The sequence below is a fragment of the Aphanomyces astaci genome, assembly GCF_000520075.1.
Source record: "Aphanomyces astaci strain APO3 unplaced genomic scaffold supercont1.49, whole genome shotgun sequence".
In the NCBI taxonomy this organism is placed as follows: domain Eukaryota; phylum Oomycota; class Saprolegniomycetes; order Saprolegniales; family Verrucalvaceae; genus Aphanomyces; species Aphanomyces astaci.
In genome coordinates this window covers 217,107-232,746 of record NW_009798312.1, presented here as the reverse complement: position 1 = coordinate 232,746, position 15,640 = coordinate 217,107, and the positions used below count along the sequence as shown (strand labels likewise).

At 53.5% G+C, this 15,640-nt stretch overlaps 8 protein-coding genes across 8 annotated transcripts; 4 read left to right on the top strand and 4 right to left on the bottom strand.

Moving 5' to 3' along the window:
- The first annotated feature begins 345 nt into the window (after window positions 1–345).
- Window positions 346–1,217, top strand: H257_13529 (hypothetical protein). Its single transcript, XM_009841075.1, has one exon. It carries the CDS (start codon window positions 746–748, stop codon window positions 1,094–1,096), a length of 351 nt encoding a protein of 116 aa, XP_009839377.1. The 5' UTR covers window positions 346–745; the 3' UTR covers window positions 1,097–1,217.
- Window positions 1,218–1,398: 181 nt separating this feature from the next.
- Window positions 1,399–3,373, top strand: H257_13528 (hypothetical protein). The gene is made up of 2 exons (XM_009841074.1): window positions 1,399–2,882; window positions 2,960–3,373. The coding sequence occupies exons 1-2, from the start codon at window positions 1,460–1,462 to the stop codon at window positions 3,223–3,225; spliced, it is 1,689 nt and encodes a 562-aa protein (XP_009839376.1). The 5' UTR covers window positions 1,399–1,459; the 3' UTR covers window positions 3,226–3,373.
- A 161-nt stretch (window positions 3,374–3,534) lies between these two features.
- On the top strand, window positions 3,535–5,342 carry H257_13527 (hypothetical protein; the record flags this gene model as incomplete). The annotated part of the gene is made up of 2 exons (XM_009841073.1): window positions 3,535–4,933; window positions 5,000–5,342. 2 exons carry the CDS (start codon window positions 3,535–3,537, stop codon window positions 5,254–5,256), a joined length of 1,656 nt encoding a protein of 551 aa, XP_009839375.1. The 3' UTR covers window positions 5,257–5,342.
- A 771-nt stretch (window positions 5,343–6,113) lies between these two features.
- H257_13526 (hypothetical protein) lies at window positions 6,114–7,949 on the top strand. The gene is made up of 2 exons (XM_009841072.1): window positions 6,114–7,546; window positions 7,623–7,949. Exons 1-2 carry the CDS (start codon window positions 6,133–6,135, stop codon window positions 7,877–7,879), a joined length of 1,671 nt encoding a protein of 556 aa, XP_009839374.1. The 5' UTR covers window positions 6,114–6,132; the 3' UTR covers window positions 7,880–7,949.
- A 119-nt stretch (window positions 7,950–8,068) lies between these two features.
- On the bottom strand, window positions 8,069–9,925 carry H257_13525 (hypothetical protein). Its single transcript, XM_009841071.1, has 2 exons — window positions 8,483–9,925; window positions 8,069–8,413 (listed from the first exon to the last, which is right to left on the bottom strand). The coding sequence occupies exons 1-2, from the start codon at window positions 9,879–9,881 to the stop codon at window positions 8,202–8,204; spliced, it is 1,611 nt and encodes a 536-aa protein (XP_009839373.1). The 5' UTR covers window positions 9,882–9,925; the 3' UTR covers window positions 8,069–8,201.
- A 171-nt stretch (window positions 9,926–10,096) lies between these two features.
- On the bottom strand, window positions 10,097–11,292 carry H257_13524 (hypothetical protein; the record flags this gene model as incomplete). Its single annotated transcript, XM_009841070.1, has 2 exons — window positions 10,097–10,423; window positions 10,480–11,292. Coding segments are annotated over 2 exons (1,064 nt in total), but the record flags the coding sequence as incomplete, so codon positions are not given.
- A 638-nt stretch (window positions 11,293–11,930) lies between these two features.
- H257_13523 (hypothetical protein) lies at window positions 11,931–14,077 on the bottom strand. The gene is made up of 2 exons (XM_009841069.1): window positions 12,583–14,077; window positions 11,931–12,502 (listed from the first exon to the last, which is right to left on the bottom strand). The coding sequence occupies exons 1-2, from the start codon at window positions 13,997–13,999 to the stop codon at window positions 12,147–12,149; spliced, it is 1,773 nt and encodes a 590-aa protein (XP_009839371.1). The 5' UTR covers window positions 14,000–14,077; the 3' UTR covers window positions 11,931–12,146.
- A 285-nt stretch (window positions 14,078–14,362) lies between these two features.
- H257_13522 (hypothetical protein) lies at window positions 14,363–15,457 on the bottom strand. Its single transcript, XM_009841068.1, has one exon. It carries the CDS (start codon window positions 15,414–15,416, stop codon window positions 14,382–14,384), a length of 1,035 nt encoding a protein of 344 aa, XP_009839370.1. The 5' UTR covers window positions 15,417–15,457; the 3' UTR covers window positions 14,363–14,381.
- Window positions 15,458–15,640: the final 183 nt, after the last annotated feature.

Below are 15,640 nucleotides of genomic sequence, written 5' to 3'. Positions count from 1 at the left end.
ATCAAAACTATGATTGATCACGACATCCAATGATGTTCCGTGACCAAATGTCTGCGCTGACTTCTACTCTGAGGAAAAGCCTCTAGAAGGCACAAAAACCTCCTACACAGCTAGCAGACGCTGCTACCTGACTGACAGGGCAGTGGGGATGTTCTCTATCAGAACAGGGTGTTCTGACTATTACTACTACGTAGTAGACAAACCACGAGAATTTTGGAAGTTTAACTATAGCGAATTCACAATATTATAGTATCCGTGATTCCCTAAAAAATCTGGTAAGCTTATCCTCTGCTAAGGAAGGACGTTCAGCAACCTGATTGGACAATTCTCACACGAGACGTTGAAGTTTGCCTGCTACGGGGGTAGGATGAGAAACAGCGTGTAGCCACTTCGTGCTATTCCACTTTCAAACTCGCCACAAGCACCATGCGCCGCCAGCCCCCTCGTCGCCAGGCGATGCTGCCATTGATCCCTGCTCGTAGTGTGAGCCATCAACCACTCCCTCGCTTGAACCCGCCTGCATTGATGGCCACTCAGTCGCCAAGAGTCGTTACCACAACATATCACGACGACGACGATGTGTATGATGCCAATGTAACGGCAATGCCGAGGTGGGAGCGCTGGTTTTGGCTTGCAGGACTCGAGTCCTCCAATTGCCCCACTTCAGGTAGTAGTATATTCTAATCGGATTGGTCAATTTTCTTTTTTGTTTCGCCTGGGACAGGGATTTCGACTTTTGCAAAGCATGAGCTCCGATGCTCCACCCATGACATCGCGTCTGTCCATTTGGGTGTGGTTGCTGCCCATCCTCGCGGCAGGCTGCCTTGGTTGCCTCGTAGCGTATTGCTGCTGTATCCGCCGCCCGGCAACATGGTTTTCCTTGTCAACACCTGCCACTGCCATAGATCGCCCTCGTGTCCATGCTGTGTACTGCGAAGAGCATCTTGTCGTTCACAGCGACGCGGCCGGGCGAGCATCCATAGATGCGTACCGCGTAGTCATTGACCAAGAGCAACTCCCTTCGGCTGCCAGAAGAGTGTCAAACTCGTTGGATGCAAGCATTTCCAACTCCAAAATGGCGGCCACAGAGCCGTAATATCGACCACTTTTTAGGAATCTGGCGGTGGCTCCACACTAGCAGTTCATTTTCCCCCTTAACCTACTCCATTTATAAGGGCATTGTATTGCGTACAATGTATTAGAGGAGTTGCCCGTCAGCGAGACTTGTGCCACGCTCTGGTTAACAAGAATGGAAGCGTGAGCCTTTAGCAGAGTTGTGGAAAACGAGCGAGTAGCGTTGGAACGGTTTGAGCGCACGTAGCATTGTTGTCAACATGACGTCGAAGTATGATGTGGGGAGAACAAACACGTGACGACTGTTCACTGTCGAAACTTCACGCTCAGGCTAAATATAGACAAGCAATCGCAACGGCTGCTCTGACTATTCCTCGCGTGTCCAATGTCCCAGACCGCGTCGTTGAAGATTGCGCCGCTTTCAACTTCTGCCTCCGAACTCGTCGTGAACGTTGCTACAACGTCTCAAATCGCCATGGCCAGCTTCAACCTCTGGGCTGTGGGCATCACCGTGGTCATTGGCGGGCAGTACTTCTCATGGAATGCTGGCTTGTCGGCAGGAACCGTAAGCTACGGTATTGCCTCCATCCTCATGGGTTTCGCGTACCTCTGCATGTGCATGTGCATGGCGGAAGTGTCGAGCATGGTGCCGTTCGAAGGTGGCGCGTTCGGCCTCGCGCGATGCACGTGGGGGTTTTACGCTGGTTTCATCGTCGGCTGTTGCGAGGCTGTGCAGTATATTCTGTACGTCACGTGCTCGTTCGTGGGGTTGGGGCGGATGGTGGCACAGTTGTGGCCATTGATTGCCGAACGTCCGTACATTTCGTGGCTGTTGAGCTACGCCTTGTCCAGTGCGATGCTCGTCATGGGGGGCAAAGCGTACTGGCGGTGGAACATGGCGCTGGCGTTGGTGTCGTTCTCGATTTTGCTCATGTACGTGCTGGAGTCGCTCCCCCATGTGGACATAGCCGCCCATGCCGGTGGTACTGCCATGTTGGTCATGGGGGGGGTTTCCCAGTTCATGCTCGTGTTTCCACTCTCTGCGTGGTACTTTGTTGGCGTCGAGTCGTTGAATCGGTTGTGTGCCGAGGTGATTGAGCCCCGCGTGACCATCCCCATTGGCCAGGTGTCGTGCGTATTGACTTTGATTGTCAGCGCTGTCCTCATCTTTGTCGTGTCCATCGGAACTGGGCCAGGCATGCCAACGATAGCCACGTCGCTCGCGCCCATGAACTTTGGCTTCAAAAGAATGTTCAACTGCACGGACGACGTTGCGACGTGGTTCGCCCTGCCCGCTACGTTTGCCACGGGCCAAGGATTCGTGCAGTCGTACACCAAAGTTGTGTCGGCCATGGCCGGATCACAGTTGGTCCCGGCGTTCCTGCACCACAAGCACCCGACGTTTCACACACCTGTGAACGCCATCTTGTGCACGTCCACCCTCAGCTTTGCGCTGTGTTTCGTCGACTACTACTACGCGCTAGATTCGATGCTGTTCAACACGTGCATCTTCTTTGGGTGCATTTCGTACCTGTCGCAGTGTGTGGGATACATCTACCTCAAAAAGAACTTTCGCAGCATGGAGCGCAAGTTCCACAGTCCCCTTGGTCGACCTGGTGCGATCTACGCGATTCTGATTTGGACCACGACTATGCTCGCCATCACGGGGTTCCAAGGCGACGGCCAAGCGAGCATCCTCCTTGTGGTCGGAATTCTCAGCGCGTGCTCCGTCTATTACTACGCGTACGCCAAGTACCGCCAAAAGTTTTCCGAGGACGAGCGCAAAACATTATTTTTCGCCCATGTTGGTACGATTGAGTTGGTTCACGTTGTCGCAATGGTCTGAAGGGATTTTTGAACGGTGACGCGTCGTTGTTCTTTGTAGCCAACCACAACAACTCGAAGCGAAACAGTCGATCTAGCAAGCGCTACTCTGGAAAATTCATTTCCATGATGAAGAAGTTGGGGTTGAAGCGGCTGACGTCGTTTACAGCAACACTGCGCCCGTCCACTGTCGGCACTTCCACGACACCAGTTGACCGGAAACCCACGAGCCTCCACGATGGAGTGAAAAAGCAGCGAAGCGCGGGGCCTTCCATGGGCCCATCGCAACATGATACCTGCCGACGAACGAAGAATGAACAGCACTAAACCCTCAAATATGGAAGTTGAGGTTTATGTTCAAAACTACGCGAATAGTCTTGTGCACAGAATTTGAAAGTGCATGGCACCTAACAAATGTTTCTGGGGGGAGTTGCCGCAAATGGGACAGGTATTAATAATAATAACGTTATGGAAAGTTTACCGCCGCACTCTTCAAAGAATAGGGTTGATGAAACGGAATATAGTTTCCCAAACGACACAGGAGCTTAGCAAAGGAGTGTAACGGACATTAAATGGGGTAACGGTTACTAACCTTAAAAGGCTTTCAGATCCTGCAGCATTACCGTTGTCCCAACTATGCAGGTCCAGCCCCTTGTCCCAGACACCACCCCAGCTGTTAAAGCAACCTCGACACAAATTGCCATTGCTAGCTTCAACCTATGGGCTGTGGGCATCACCGTCGTTATTGGGGGTCAGTACTTTTCGTGGAATGCCGGGTTGTCGGCTGGAACCATCAGCTACGGCCTTGCCTCCCTTATGATGACGCTGGCGTACACGTGCATGTGTATGTGTATGGCCGAAGTGTCCAGCATGGTGGTGTTCGAAGGCGGCGCATTCGGGCTGGCGCGATGTACATGGGGGTTTTACGCTGGCTATATCATCGGATGCTGCGAAGCGGTGCAGTACATACTGTACGTCACGTGCTCGTTTGTGGCGTTGGGGCGGATGATGGCGACATTTTGGCCGGTGATTATGGACTACCCTTACCTTTCTTGGTTCTTGAGCTACCTCTTGTCCAGTTCAATGCTCATCGTGGGGGGTAACGTGTACTGGCGATGGAATATGGGATTGGCGCTGCTGTCGTTTGCCATTTTGATCGCGTACGTGTTTGGGTCGTTGCCCTATGTGGACATTTCCAGTCACGCAGGTGGCAGCGATTTTTACTTCGTCGGGGGGTTTTCCCAGTTCATGCTCGTGTTCCCCCTCACAGCGTGGTACTTCGTCGGGGTCGAATCGTTGAATCGGTTATGCGCCGAAGTCGCCGAGCCTCGCGTATCCGTCCCCATCGGCCAGTTGGCGTGCATGTTCACGCTGGTGGCGACGGCGGTACTGGTATTCTTCGTCACCATCAGCGTCGACCCCGGGATGCCTGCCGTCGCCACTTCACTTGCACCCATGAACTATGGGTTCAATCGAATGTTCAATTGCACGGACGCCGTCTCGACGTGGCTCGCCTTGCCCGCCACGTTCGCGACCGGCCAAGGCTTTGTCCAAGCGTACACCAAAGTGATTTCGTGCATGTCTGGGTCGCACTTGCTGCCATCGATTCTGCATCGCAAGCACGCCCAGTTTAAGACCCCCGTGTTCGCCATAGCCGTGGGCTCGGCGCTTAGCTTTGCGCTGTGTTTCGTCGACTACTACTACGCGCTGGATGCGATGCTGTTCAACACGTGCATCTTTCTCGGGTGCATCTCGTACATGTCGCAGTGCGTGGGGTACATTTACCTCAAAAAGAACTTTCGCACCATGGAGCGGAAGTTCCTCAGTCCGCTGGCAAAATTCGGCGCCATGTATGCGATTGGCATCTGGATCGTGACCATGATCGCCATTCTGGGGTTCCAACGCGACGGTCAAGTGAGCATTCTACTCGTGGTCGGCGTCTTGGTCGTGTGCACCGTGTACTACCACTTCTACGCCAAGCACAACCAAACGTTTTCAGACGAAGAGCGAAAGGCGTTGTTTTTTGCCCATGTTGGTACGTCCAAGTTGTCGGTGCGACGATTCAAAGTGCCTTTGCAGTAATCATATTGCATATTTGTAGCCAACCATAACAACTCGAAGCGCAACAGCACCTTGCGTGGGAAGAAGCCTCTGACTTCTCTTTTGAAGCACGTTGGCCTAAGAAAAGTGTCGTCGTCATCGACCCCGTTGCGCCGCCCGTCCACAAACGGCACTTCAACCACCGCCCTGCCGCCAGTCACCCACGACAGTGTCGGGATGAAGAAGAAACGCAGTTCTGGAACCTCCAAGGGTCCGTCCACAAAAGATTCGCAGGGTTCTCGACCGCAGATAACATAGTACTGCTACAGATTGTACTGTATATACATATGCCATTAAAGATCGTAACGTATGATAGATGGCCAATTTATGGTTCGTGGAATGCAGCTTTCCCGGATTTCAATTCTGAAAGTTGCTGCATGAAGCTGAAAGGTTGGGCGTTCTTCGTTACTACAGTATTAAATCGGCTTGCATAGAGTTCTATTGGGGTTCATTTACTCCGATTTCAATTCAAATTAAAACAAAATAGGTGGACCTGGATATGGTGCATGGTTTAAGCTTACAATATGCATACCTTATTTTTGGCGATTTCATTTTCTAGCGATTCAATTGGCTAATTTCGAATTCAAGCAATTCCATTGGCCAATTTGAGTGCACCTTAAACTGTCCCGTGCACCATAAACTGGCCATCGAAGTACTATCTGTATTTACAGTTAGTAATTGCATTTGCCAGCAATGTGATACTGTGCCGCAAAATCCCCTTAAATGCCATGCCAGCAGTAATTGCATTTGCCAGCAATGTGATAATGTGCCGCAAAATCCCCTTAAATGCCATGCCAGCACATGGGATATGGACTTACGTGTTAACAGTACTGTAAATCAGGAATATGCTCAGGCAACTTGACAACAAAAATCTTTATTAATGACTTCGCCATCGAATATCAGTCATTTTGTTTAACTATAAATTTGGTACGACTGGTGGTGTCGAAAAGTCATCGGTGTGCTTCACCATCGAATATCAGCCATTTTGTATGAATTTGGTACGACCGAAAAGTATCGAAAAGTCATCAGTGTGCTTCTTTACTGTCAAGCGTTACGTGTACCAAAAATAGGATTGGTGTTTTATTGGAGGTGGTTTCGTGCAACACCACGTTGTTCAGATACGCCTTGACCACGATGAAGGTAGCTCCAGCCCCGTCGTTGACCTCCCCCGCTTCTGCAACAACTTTAAATGTTTCGACAACGTCTCAAATCGCCATGGCCAGCTTCAACCTCTGGGCTGTGGGTATCACCGTGGTCATTGGTGGCCAGTACTTCTCGTGGAACACTGGCTTGTCGGCAGGAACCGCCAGCTACGGCATCGCGTCCCTTATGATGGGGTTCGCGTACCTCTCCATGTGCATGTGCATGGCGGAAATGTCGAGCATGGTGCCGTTCGAAGGCGGCGCGTTCGGGCTCGCGCGGTGCACGTGGGGGTTTTACGCTGGTTTCATCGTCGGCTGTTGCGAGGCTGTGCAGTACATTCTGTACGTGACGTGCTCGTTTGTGGCCTTGGGGCGGATGGTAGCTCATTTCTGGCCACTGATTGCAGACTACCCATACATTTCTTGGCTGATAAGCTACGTGTTGTCTTGTGCGATGCTCACTGTGGGTGGAAAGTCATACTGGATGTGGAACATGGCGCTGGCGTTGGTATCGTTTCTCATTTTGATCCTGTACGTCCTCGGGTCTCTCTCGTACGTCGACATTGCCGCGAACGGCGGCGGCAGCAAGCTCCTTTTCGTGGGGGGTTTTGACCAGTTCATGCTTGTGTTTCCCCTCACCGCGTGGTACTATGTTGGCGTCGAGTCGCTGAATCGGCTGTGTGGCGAAGTCGTGGAGCCCCGCAAGTCGATCCCCCTGGGCCAAATGTCGTGCATGTTTACGCTCTTCGCAACGTCCATCATGGTGTTCTTCGTGACCATCAGCGTCGACCCGGGCATGCCGACAGTCGCGACCTCCCTGGCCGTCATGAACCCCGTGTTCAATCAACTGTTCAACTGCACTGACAAGATCTCGACGCTGCTGGCGCTCCCCGCCACCTTTGCCACAGGCCAAGGATTTGTGCAAGCGTACATGAAGATCATTTCGTGCATGGCCGGCTCCAAGTTGCTGCCGTCGATCCTTCACGAGAAACACCCCAAGTGGAACACCCCCGTATATACCATCGTCGGCGCGTCCTGTGTGAGTTTTGCGTTGTGCTTTGCCGACTACTACTACTCGTTGGACGCGATCGTGTTTAACACGTGCATCTTCCTGGGCAGCATCTCATACCTTTCACAATGTTTTGGGTACCTGTACCTAAAGAAGAACTTTCGCACCATGGAGCGCAAGTACAATAGTCCGTTCGGTCGGGCGGGGGCGATGTACGCCTGTGGCGTATGGCTGTGGACCATGCTGGCGATTGCAGCGTACCAAGGCGACGGCCACGTCAGCGTGCTCGCGGTGGTCGGGATTCTGAGTGTCTGCACCGCCTACTATTACGCTGTTGCGAAGGAGCGGCAGACGATTTCCGACGACGAGCGCAAGGCCTTGTTCTTTGCCCACGTGTGTACGTGCTGACTGCTGCTACTTTGTGTGGCTTTAAATTCGCGGATCGCCCTTTGCTGATCGATTTTGTCCTCTAGCCAAGCACAACCTGTCCAAGCAGCGACGGGGTCGAACCCTCGGGCAACGAGCCAAAAGCTGGTTTGTGGCCAAAGCCCGAAAAGTCCGGGAAAAGAGTGACGGGGCGCCGCCCAAGTCGTCCACGTCCATCATCAGTGCCGTCAACTCGCCAAGCTCCAAAGACATAGGCCGGAATGCCACTGGTGCCAATAACTCCAAGAAGAAGGGGGTACAACTCACAGTCACCGCAAGTCCGTCGACGGCGTTGGTGCGGTAATCAGATTATTATATATACAACACATCTCGACCACAGAGATGGCCCAGTGCGCCATCGAAGTACCTCCCTTGTGCTCGCGTCACGACAGTGTCGAGATAGTGTATGATTGAAGTCGTTACGGAAGTCCTACTAGGGATATAGTGAAGTAGTTGTAGGCGTCAATTGCAGGGTTATTTCATACAGAAAACATGGATGTGACGACGCATGTTTATCAGTGTTTATCAGAGTATAAGGCTAAACGCGTATGTCCCGACGTTTGATTTGCCGCATTAAGTGCAACATCACGTTGACCTTTTGTAACTGTGACTGACCGGGTGAACTTTTAATCGTGACGTACGTCTGGGGGCAAATCTGTTTCCAGCGGAGATGCGTGGGGTGTTGCTTGCTTGCCACGGGGATGTTCTTGGATGGGGGTGGACTGCTGCTGGGTCGTCTTATGCGTCAACGTCGTCACTTTTGAGGTGATCATGTAGAAGACCTTTAGCACCCCACGAGGCGGTCGCCCGTGCTGTCGCTTCGCTTCGTTGTGGTTGGCTACACAGACACAATAATACCGTCACCATCTCACTTGAAAGTGCCAAGTTGGACCGTCAACGTACGTACCCACGTGCACGAAGAAGAGAATTTTGCGCTCGTCGTCCGAAATTGTTTGCCGCCGCTTGGCGTACACGTGGTAGTACAGCGTGAGCACCGCCAGCGTCGTGACAAAGCAGACGTTGGCGCGCGCCGAATCCAGCTGAAGGCTGACGAGGGATACGAAGCTGGCGGCGAAGATCGTGATCGCCACCACGGCTCCCGGCACCCCAAACGGACTGTTAAACGTCCGCTTCATGGTTTTGTACCGTCGGTGGAGGAAAATGTACCCAATGCACTGGGACACGTACGCCAGCGTTCCAAAACTCAAGCTCAAGTTGTACATGGTGGTGTCGGCGTTGGGGATGTGGTGCACGACAAAGCTCAGGCCAAGACTTAGCAGGATCGACACGACGACTGCGCGGACGGGGGTGCCAAAGGTCGCACTGCGGCGGTGCAGGGCATACGGAATCAACTTGGACTCTGCCATTGACGACATGATGTTGGCCATGCAGAGGAGGAACCCAGGGATGCACGCAAAGCATGCTGGAATGGACAGCATGGTGGCATCCGCAAGGGACAGGCCAAAGAAATGAGTGTACCCGCCATTGAACACGGCCAACGACGTTTTGAGGTCGGCCATACCTGGCGGACAGCTGATCGCCGTGAGGAAAATGCTGACGCCCGTCACGACCATCGTGGCTAAGCACGCGACTTGGCCGCGGGGAATCGAGTTTTTGGGATCGTCCACTTCGTTGCACAGCGTGTTGATGGCCTCGATGCCAACGTAGAACCAAGATGAGACGGGGAACTGCTTAAACCAGGCGAAAGCGGTCGTCGTCGAAGGGGCAGCAGCCGTGGCGTACGCCTTCATGTCGGCAAATGGGGCTGAGCCTAGGCAGTACACGAGCACTTGCACCACCAGCATCATGGCCAAGACGAGGTTGAACTTCCAAAACACTTTGCCGCCGACGGTCAGTAGCGACAGTGAAAACCCATTCGCCACGACCCACGTCCATGGCTGGAACGGCTGGACGCTGGGCCACCGCACCACGACCAACTTGCTCAGCGTCACGTTCATCGTGGCCACGTACATGGCGTACTCGAGCACTTCGCAGCACCCAAGCACAAATCCAATCGAAAAGCCCATCGTGCACCGACTGAGGCCGTACACACCCCCTGCGAACGGCAACATACTCGACATTTCCGCCATGCAGCACGCCAGACACGTGTACGCAACCCCCATGATCACCACCGCCACGCCATATTCCGCGGCGCCAACGGTCAGCCCAGAATTCCAAGAGATGAATTGGCCACCAATGACGATGGTCGTCCCGATCGCCCAGAGATCCCGCGAGTTGTGCGCGTGCTGGATGCGGTCTTTGAACGACGACGCCTGACGCTTGAGCAAGTGCGGCGCCACCGACATCGGGATCTTGGGGGAGGTTAGGTGGCAGTGAAAACAACTAGGCGTGAAACGATATTTATAGCGCATTGTTACGCGAGCAAGACGTTTCAGTTGATAGCATGGTGGAGGACGACTTATACGGTGGACTGTCGACACACTGGGTGCACACGGGGACGTGGAAGCGGATGTTTGGACGGATTGGCTTGCTTATGTGATGATAGTTCACTTTGCTATATGTATTATCGCGCATAACGTTAATAATATTATGTTCGCCCCGTTTGTCGAGTTAAATATTGAGTGGTCATGATGTCATCAGTAGTACAGGTCTGGGTCGTTCAGTCGGCCCATAAGGTCGTCATTTCGTGGTGACTTTCGGGGAGGGGGGGCGACGACGGATTCGGGGGACGACTGCACTCGGTTGTGCGCAGTCGACGCAGCTGTTGTAAGCTTCCACGTCTTGGGCATAGATAGAATATTTCGACCTCGAAATATATTAAGCCCACTCTGGGGCGCAATGGCAACGCTGTGGGTCATTCGTTTGTGCTTGGCGTTGTCGAGGTTGGCTAGTCCCCACAAAACCAATGAGTGTGTTGACATTGCAACAGATAGGGGTACGTACCAACGTGGGCAAATAAAAGAATGGACCGCTCGTCGTCGGAAAAGGCCTGTCGGTGCTTTGCATACGCAACGTAGTATAAGGACCAAACCGCCATGAGACCGAATGCAATCACGACGCTGATGTAGTTGTCGTGCTGAAAGCCAGTGATCGACACAATGCTCACGATCCACACGCAAATGGCAAACACGGCTCCTGGGATACCGACCGGACTCCGAAACGCTCGAGGACGGTCGTTGTGTCGCAGTTTGAGGAAGATGTACCCCAGGCACTGCGACGTGTAGGCGGCGAACATAAACAACATGCTGACGTTGAACATGATTGCGTCCATGCCGCCAACAACATTGTCAGCTATGCAAAGCCCCAAGCTCAGCGTTGAGCCCAACAGGGTAGCGTGCACTGGAGTGTTGAACGTGGCAGATCGTGCGCCAAGTTTTGGAGGCAGGAGCTTGGAAGTTGCCAAGGCAGAAATGACGTTCGTGAAGGCCATCATCAGTCCCTGAGTGGTGGCAAACGTTGCAGGAATGGACATGACGGTCGCCGACGCCAGCGTGATGTTGAGTGCTAACGCGTAGCCATGGGAAAGCGGTGCGAGTTCGTGAGCTACGAATGGCATCCCTGGCGGCAAGCTCACGGTGACGAAAAACACGGCCCACGACGTAATCAGCAGCGTGAGAACGCACGCGACCTGGCCCTTTGGAATGATCCCTTTGGGGTTGATGACGTCGTTGCTTAGCATGTTAAGCGACTCGACACCGGAATAGAGCCACGAAGCTAGCGGAAACACCTCGATGAACGAGGCGAAACCCCCCATGACGAGGAAGTCGCCCCCAGCAAAATGACTCACGTCTGCGTACTGCAACGATAACCCGCAAAATACGACAATGCACACGATGGAGGCAACTGCGACACATTTGCTCCAGTGCCAAAACACTTTGCCCCCAATGGTCACAAGGCTCGCCGCCACGATGTACGCGAGGACCCACATGACGTACAGCCCGTGCTGTGACAGAGGGTGGTAGATGCTCACCATGTGGCCTAGTTGCAACATGGAGCACGACACGTACGAAATGTATTCCATCGCTTCGCAAATCCCCACGAGAAACCCCACGTAAAAACCGAGGGTACATCGCGCCAAGCCGTACGCACCGCCTGCAAACGGCAACATACTGGTCATTTCCGCCATAGACAGCGCCAAACTGAGATACGCGAGCCCCATGAGCACCACCGCCACGCCGTAGCTGACGGTTCCTGCAGCCAGTCCACCGTTCCATGAAAAGTACTGACCGCCGATCACGATCGTGATGCCCACGGCCCACACGTCGAGGCTGTCGTGGGTGTGTTGGATGAGTTCTTGGATGGAGCTCCTGCGACGGCGCGACTGCTTTCTTGAAGCACGGCCAAGAAAGCCATCGATGCTGCGGCGCATTTGGCAATTGGAAAACTCGCTGCTCGACGGGAAACCGAGCTGATAATTTGAAACCGCTAGGCATGAAAACTAGACATGGTTACTCGACGTTACAAATAGCATCGGTGGTAATAATCAAGCAACAACGTTAACTGGATAGACTAACGCGACCTACTACTAGTATAGGCGCACTGTAAGCTGTGCAATCTCTGTCGCACAGATGCGCGTTACTGTACTGTATGTTCCAGGGGAACAAACGACTTTATTCAGGGTCTGTCGACCCTCTCCGACTAGATAGCTGTAGGTCCCATTCCGTGGGGGCTCTGATGATTGGCGGGGTGGGTTCTCGGCTGCAACCTGAATTCCCGTCCCCACTGCGCCGAAAAGATGATGACGTTCCATTTTGCGCCGGTCCTGACAGTGGCGGCAGCTCCCTTTCTTCGTCCCCTTTAGAGCCTGGCGCATGAATGGAGGTGGCCGATCGAATGGTCGACAGATGCAGCGTTGTGGGTATAAACATGAGTTTTTGCAACGACGGATTGAAGTTCATGACCATGCGTTCGGACACAGTATGCCCGCGCAGCACGCGGTGGGTTTGGGGGGTGGAGTTGAGGATGGCTACATTTATCATTGTTCACACGGTTAGGATGCAATAATGTATGGGGAAAGCAGAGGGGGGGCTGGGAGTATAAACGTACCCACATGCACGGGGAAGAGCACCCGTCGCTCGTCTTCCGAGAACGTCTGGCGGTACTTGGCCACGCAGTGATAATATAATGTCAGTACTACCACGATGCTCGTTGCGACAATCAGACTGACTTCGTGGTCGTCTTGGAAGCCGACGATGGAAATCATGGTGAAGATCCACACCAGCATGGACACGATCGCGCCAGCGACGCCGAATGGGCTTTGAAACCCGCGGTCGAATCGCGTGTACTTCCTCTTGAGGTAGATGTACCCAATGCACTGCGCCGTGTACGCGATGCTGGCAAACAACATGCACACGTTGAACATGATTCCATCCAAATGGTCGACGTAATAGTCGACGAAACACAACCCAAAGCTCAAGACGCTTCCCCCGACAATCGCATACAACGGGGCGCCACATCCGTTCCACGATCGATGTAGCACATGCGGAAGCAACTTGGAGCTCGCCAGTGCTGTCACGATGTTTGCATAGGCTAAAATGAACCCCTGGATCGTAGCAAACGTAGCGGGGATGGAGAGGAGGGTGGCCGTTTTGGCAGTCACGTCAAAGAGCATGACGAATCCGGCGTTCAGAGGCATGAGTTCCGTGGAGACAGCGGGCATGCCGGGGGGGAGTCCAATGGTGACGACAAACACCGACGCGGCGGTGACGAGCAGCGTCAGCATACACACGATTTGGCCGCGGGGGATGGTCACCTTGGGATCGTGTACTTCGTTGGACATGGTGTTGAGGGCTTCGATCCCGACAAAGAACCACGCCGAGAGCGGAAACGACTTCATAAACTCCATGGCGCCTCCGATGACCAAGTAGTCGCGTCCCCCTGCATTTGCCTCGAGATCCACTTGTCCCGCCAACCCAATGCAAAACACCATCAAGATCCCGATCGACGTCAACGCCAAGAAGGCATTCCACCGCCAAAACACTCGCCCCCCTACCAGGAGCCCCCCACATGCCAGCACATACGTCACAAACCACACACCAAACTGCCACATCACCAGCTCAGGCCATTTCGTGGTGAGCATGCGACCCAGTTGCACCACGGAACACGTGACGTACATGATATACTCGATCGCTTCGCAACACCCCATGAGAAACCCGACGTAGAATCCGAGGGTGCACCGCGCCAGGCCGTACGCGCCGCCAGCGAACGGCAGCATGCTGGTCATTTCAGACATTGAAAGCGTCAAACACAGGTACGCCAGGCCCGTGATGACCATGGACATGCCGCAACTCAGGGTCCCGGCTACGAGGCCACGATTCCACGAAAAGTACTGGCCGCCAATGACGATTGTGATGCCCAGTGCCCACATGTCAAAACTTGAGTGCTGATGTGTGTTTGGCCCGCGGAGGTTGCTCAATTGGCGGAGGAAGCCCCGACCGAGAGGCGCCACCTTGACGGCGGGCATGTCGAATTGGGTATGCCAAAAATAGAATGTCGTCAGCGTGAGCCCCCGTGACGCTGGTCAGGCATGTATGAAGTAAAACTACCCAATGGCGACGGTCCCGATATGTGGTTAGTTAGCCACAACTCTCCGTTTATTATTTATAACTATAAATCTGGTTAGGTATGTCTGAAGTAAAACTACCCAATGGTGACGGTCCCGATATGTGGTTAGTTCGCCACAACTCTTCGTTTTTTGTTTATAACAGTATTACTACCAGGGATGGACTTTGGCACAATACAAGATCACGAAAGTATACGACGACGCACAATAGCTAAGTTCTCCGACAGCACGGCAACCAACTACTAAGCTCGAGGGCTTTCTACAGCTGGAAAACTGTTTTCAATTACGACTTATCGTGGTCACCGATCCTGACATGCAAGTCCCTGGCGTATTCATGCAGGACATACCCCACACTTGCATCCCCATTCATTGTGATGACGGGGAGTAGTCCAGCGCTTGCAAGCGTCGTCCGCAAGGCGTCGGCGCTGTCCCCCTCACTCGTGTGAGCTTCTCCTGCGATAACGGGACCAACCGCCTCTTGCAGCTGGGCAAGGAATTCGGTCGATGGCAGCTGTGGCAGTACAAGCAGCCAACGGGTGATTCCGTCCTTGAGAACGTGTGAAAATGACACAGCTGTGGTGCATGCATCGCGCATTTGCGGAGGTAGTTCATCTGCGTGACGAGTACAATCGAGTGCGAGCATGACAGCGTCACGAGCAGTTGAAGGGGAGGCAGGGGGACGCTGCCAGACGACATTGGAGCCGACTGCAACCACACGCTCGTGCAAAATGGGCTCGAGGATCTTTTCCACGATGCTGGAGGATGGCGAGCCGATGCGGGTGGTCACCGGTGGACGGAGGGACAGACCAGGCTTGGTCACGATGCCGTACGCATCAAGGTAGTCCTTCGACCCGCAGTGCAGCATGAACGATCGTTCATCGAGGTAAATTTCAGTGAATTCAACGACAAAGCGCTCGGTGCGGAGCTCCAACGGCAGCGGATCGGACAGGTTTAGATCGACCCAGTCGGGGTTCATGCCGCGTCGCGTGAGGTCGGCGCGGACGACTGGTTTTGGAATTCCCACCTGAAGCTTCTTCAATGCGTCGTGCAGCAGGGGATACGCACCCACAGTAGCGGCGGACGGACTCAGTGGGTTGGATTTCGTGATCCTGAAGAAGTACGTTGGGACACAAGGCGTGTCGCGGTGCGTCGCCACACTGCATCCGCGGAGCCCAGACAGTAAAGTCTCGGCGGCAGCACGGCTTGGAGCTTCCCAAAACACGTGAAGAAGGAAGGCCTCATCCGGGTAATGGTCCAGATGTCCTTTTGGGGTTTCTAGGAGCGCCTTGAGGGAAGTTGGTGGCACGTACACGTCCATATCCGACACGCTCCGCGTTAGGTGCAGTACTACTGTAGTACATTCATTCCTAGAGTATTTGAAGTACTCATTCCGAAGTAATTTTTCGTGTTCATTTTAACACGTTACTTTAGCAGAAAATGTCAATTTGATTTACAGTGTTGGTCCTCAGGGGCTTGGTTGGGGAAGATAAAGTCCATGTCCGAAACTGAGACGTATCCGGACAAAATATTTTCGCAATCCAA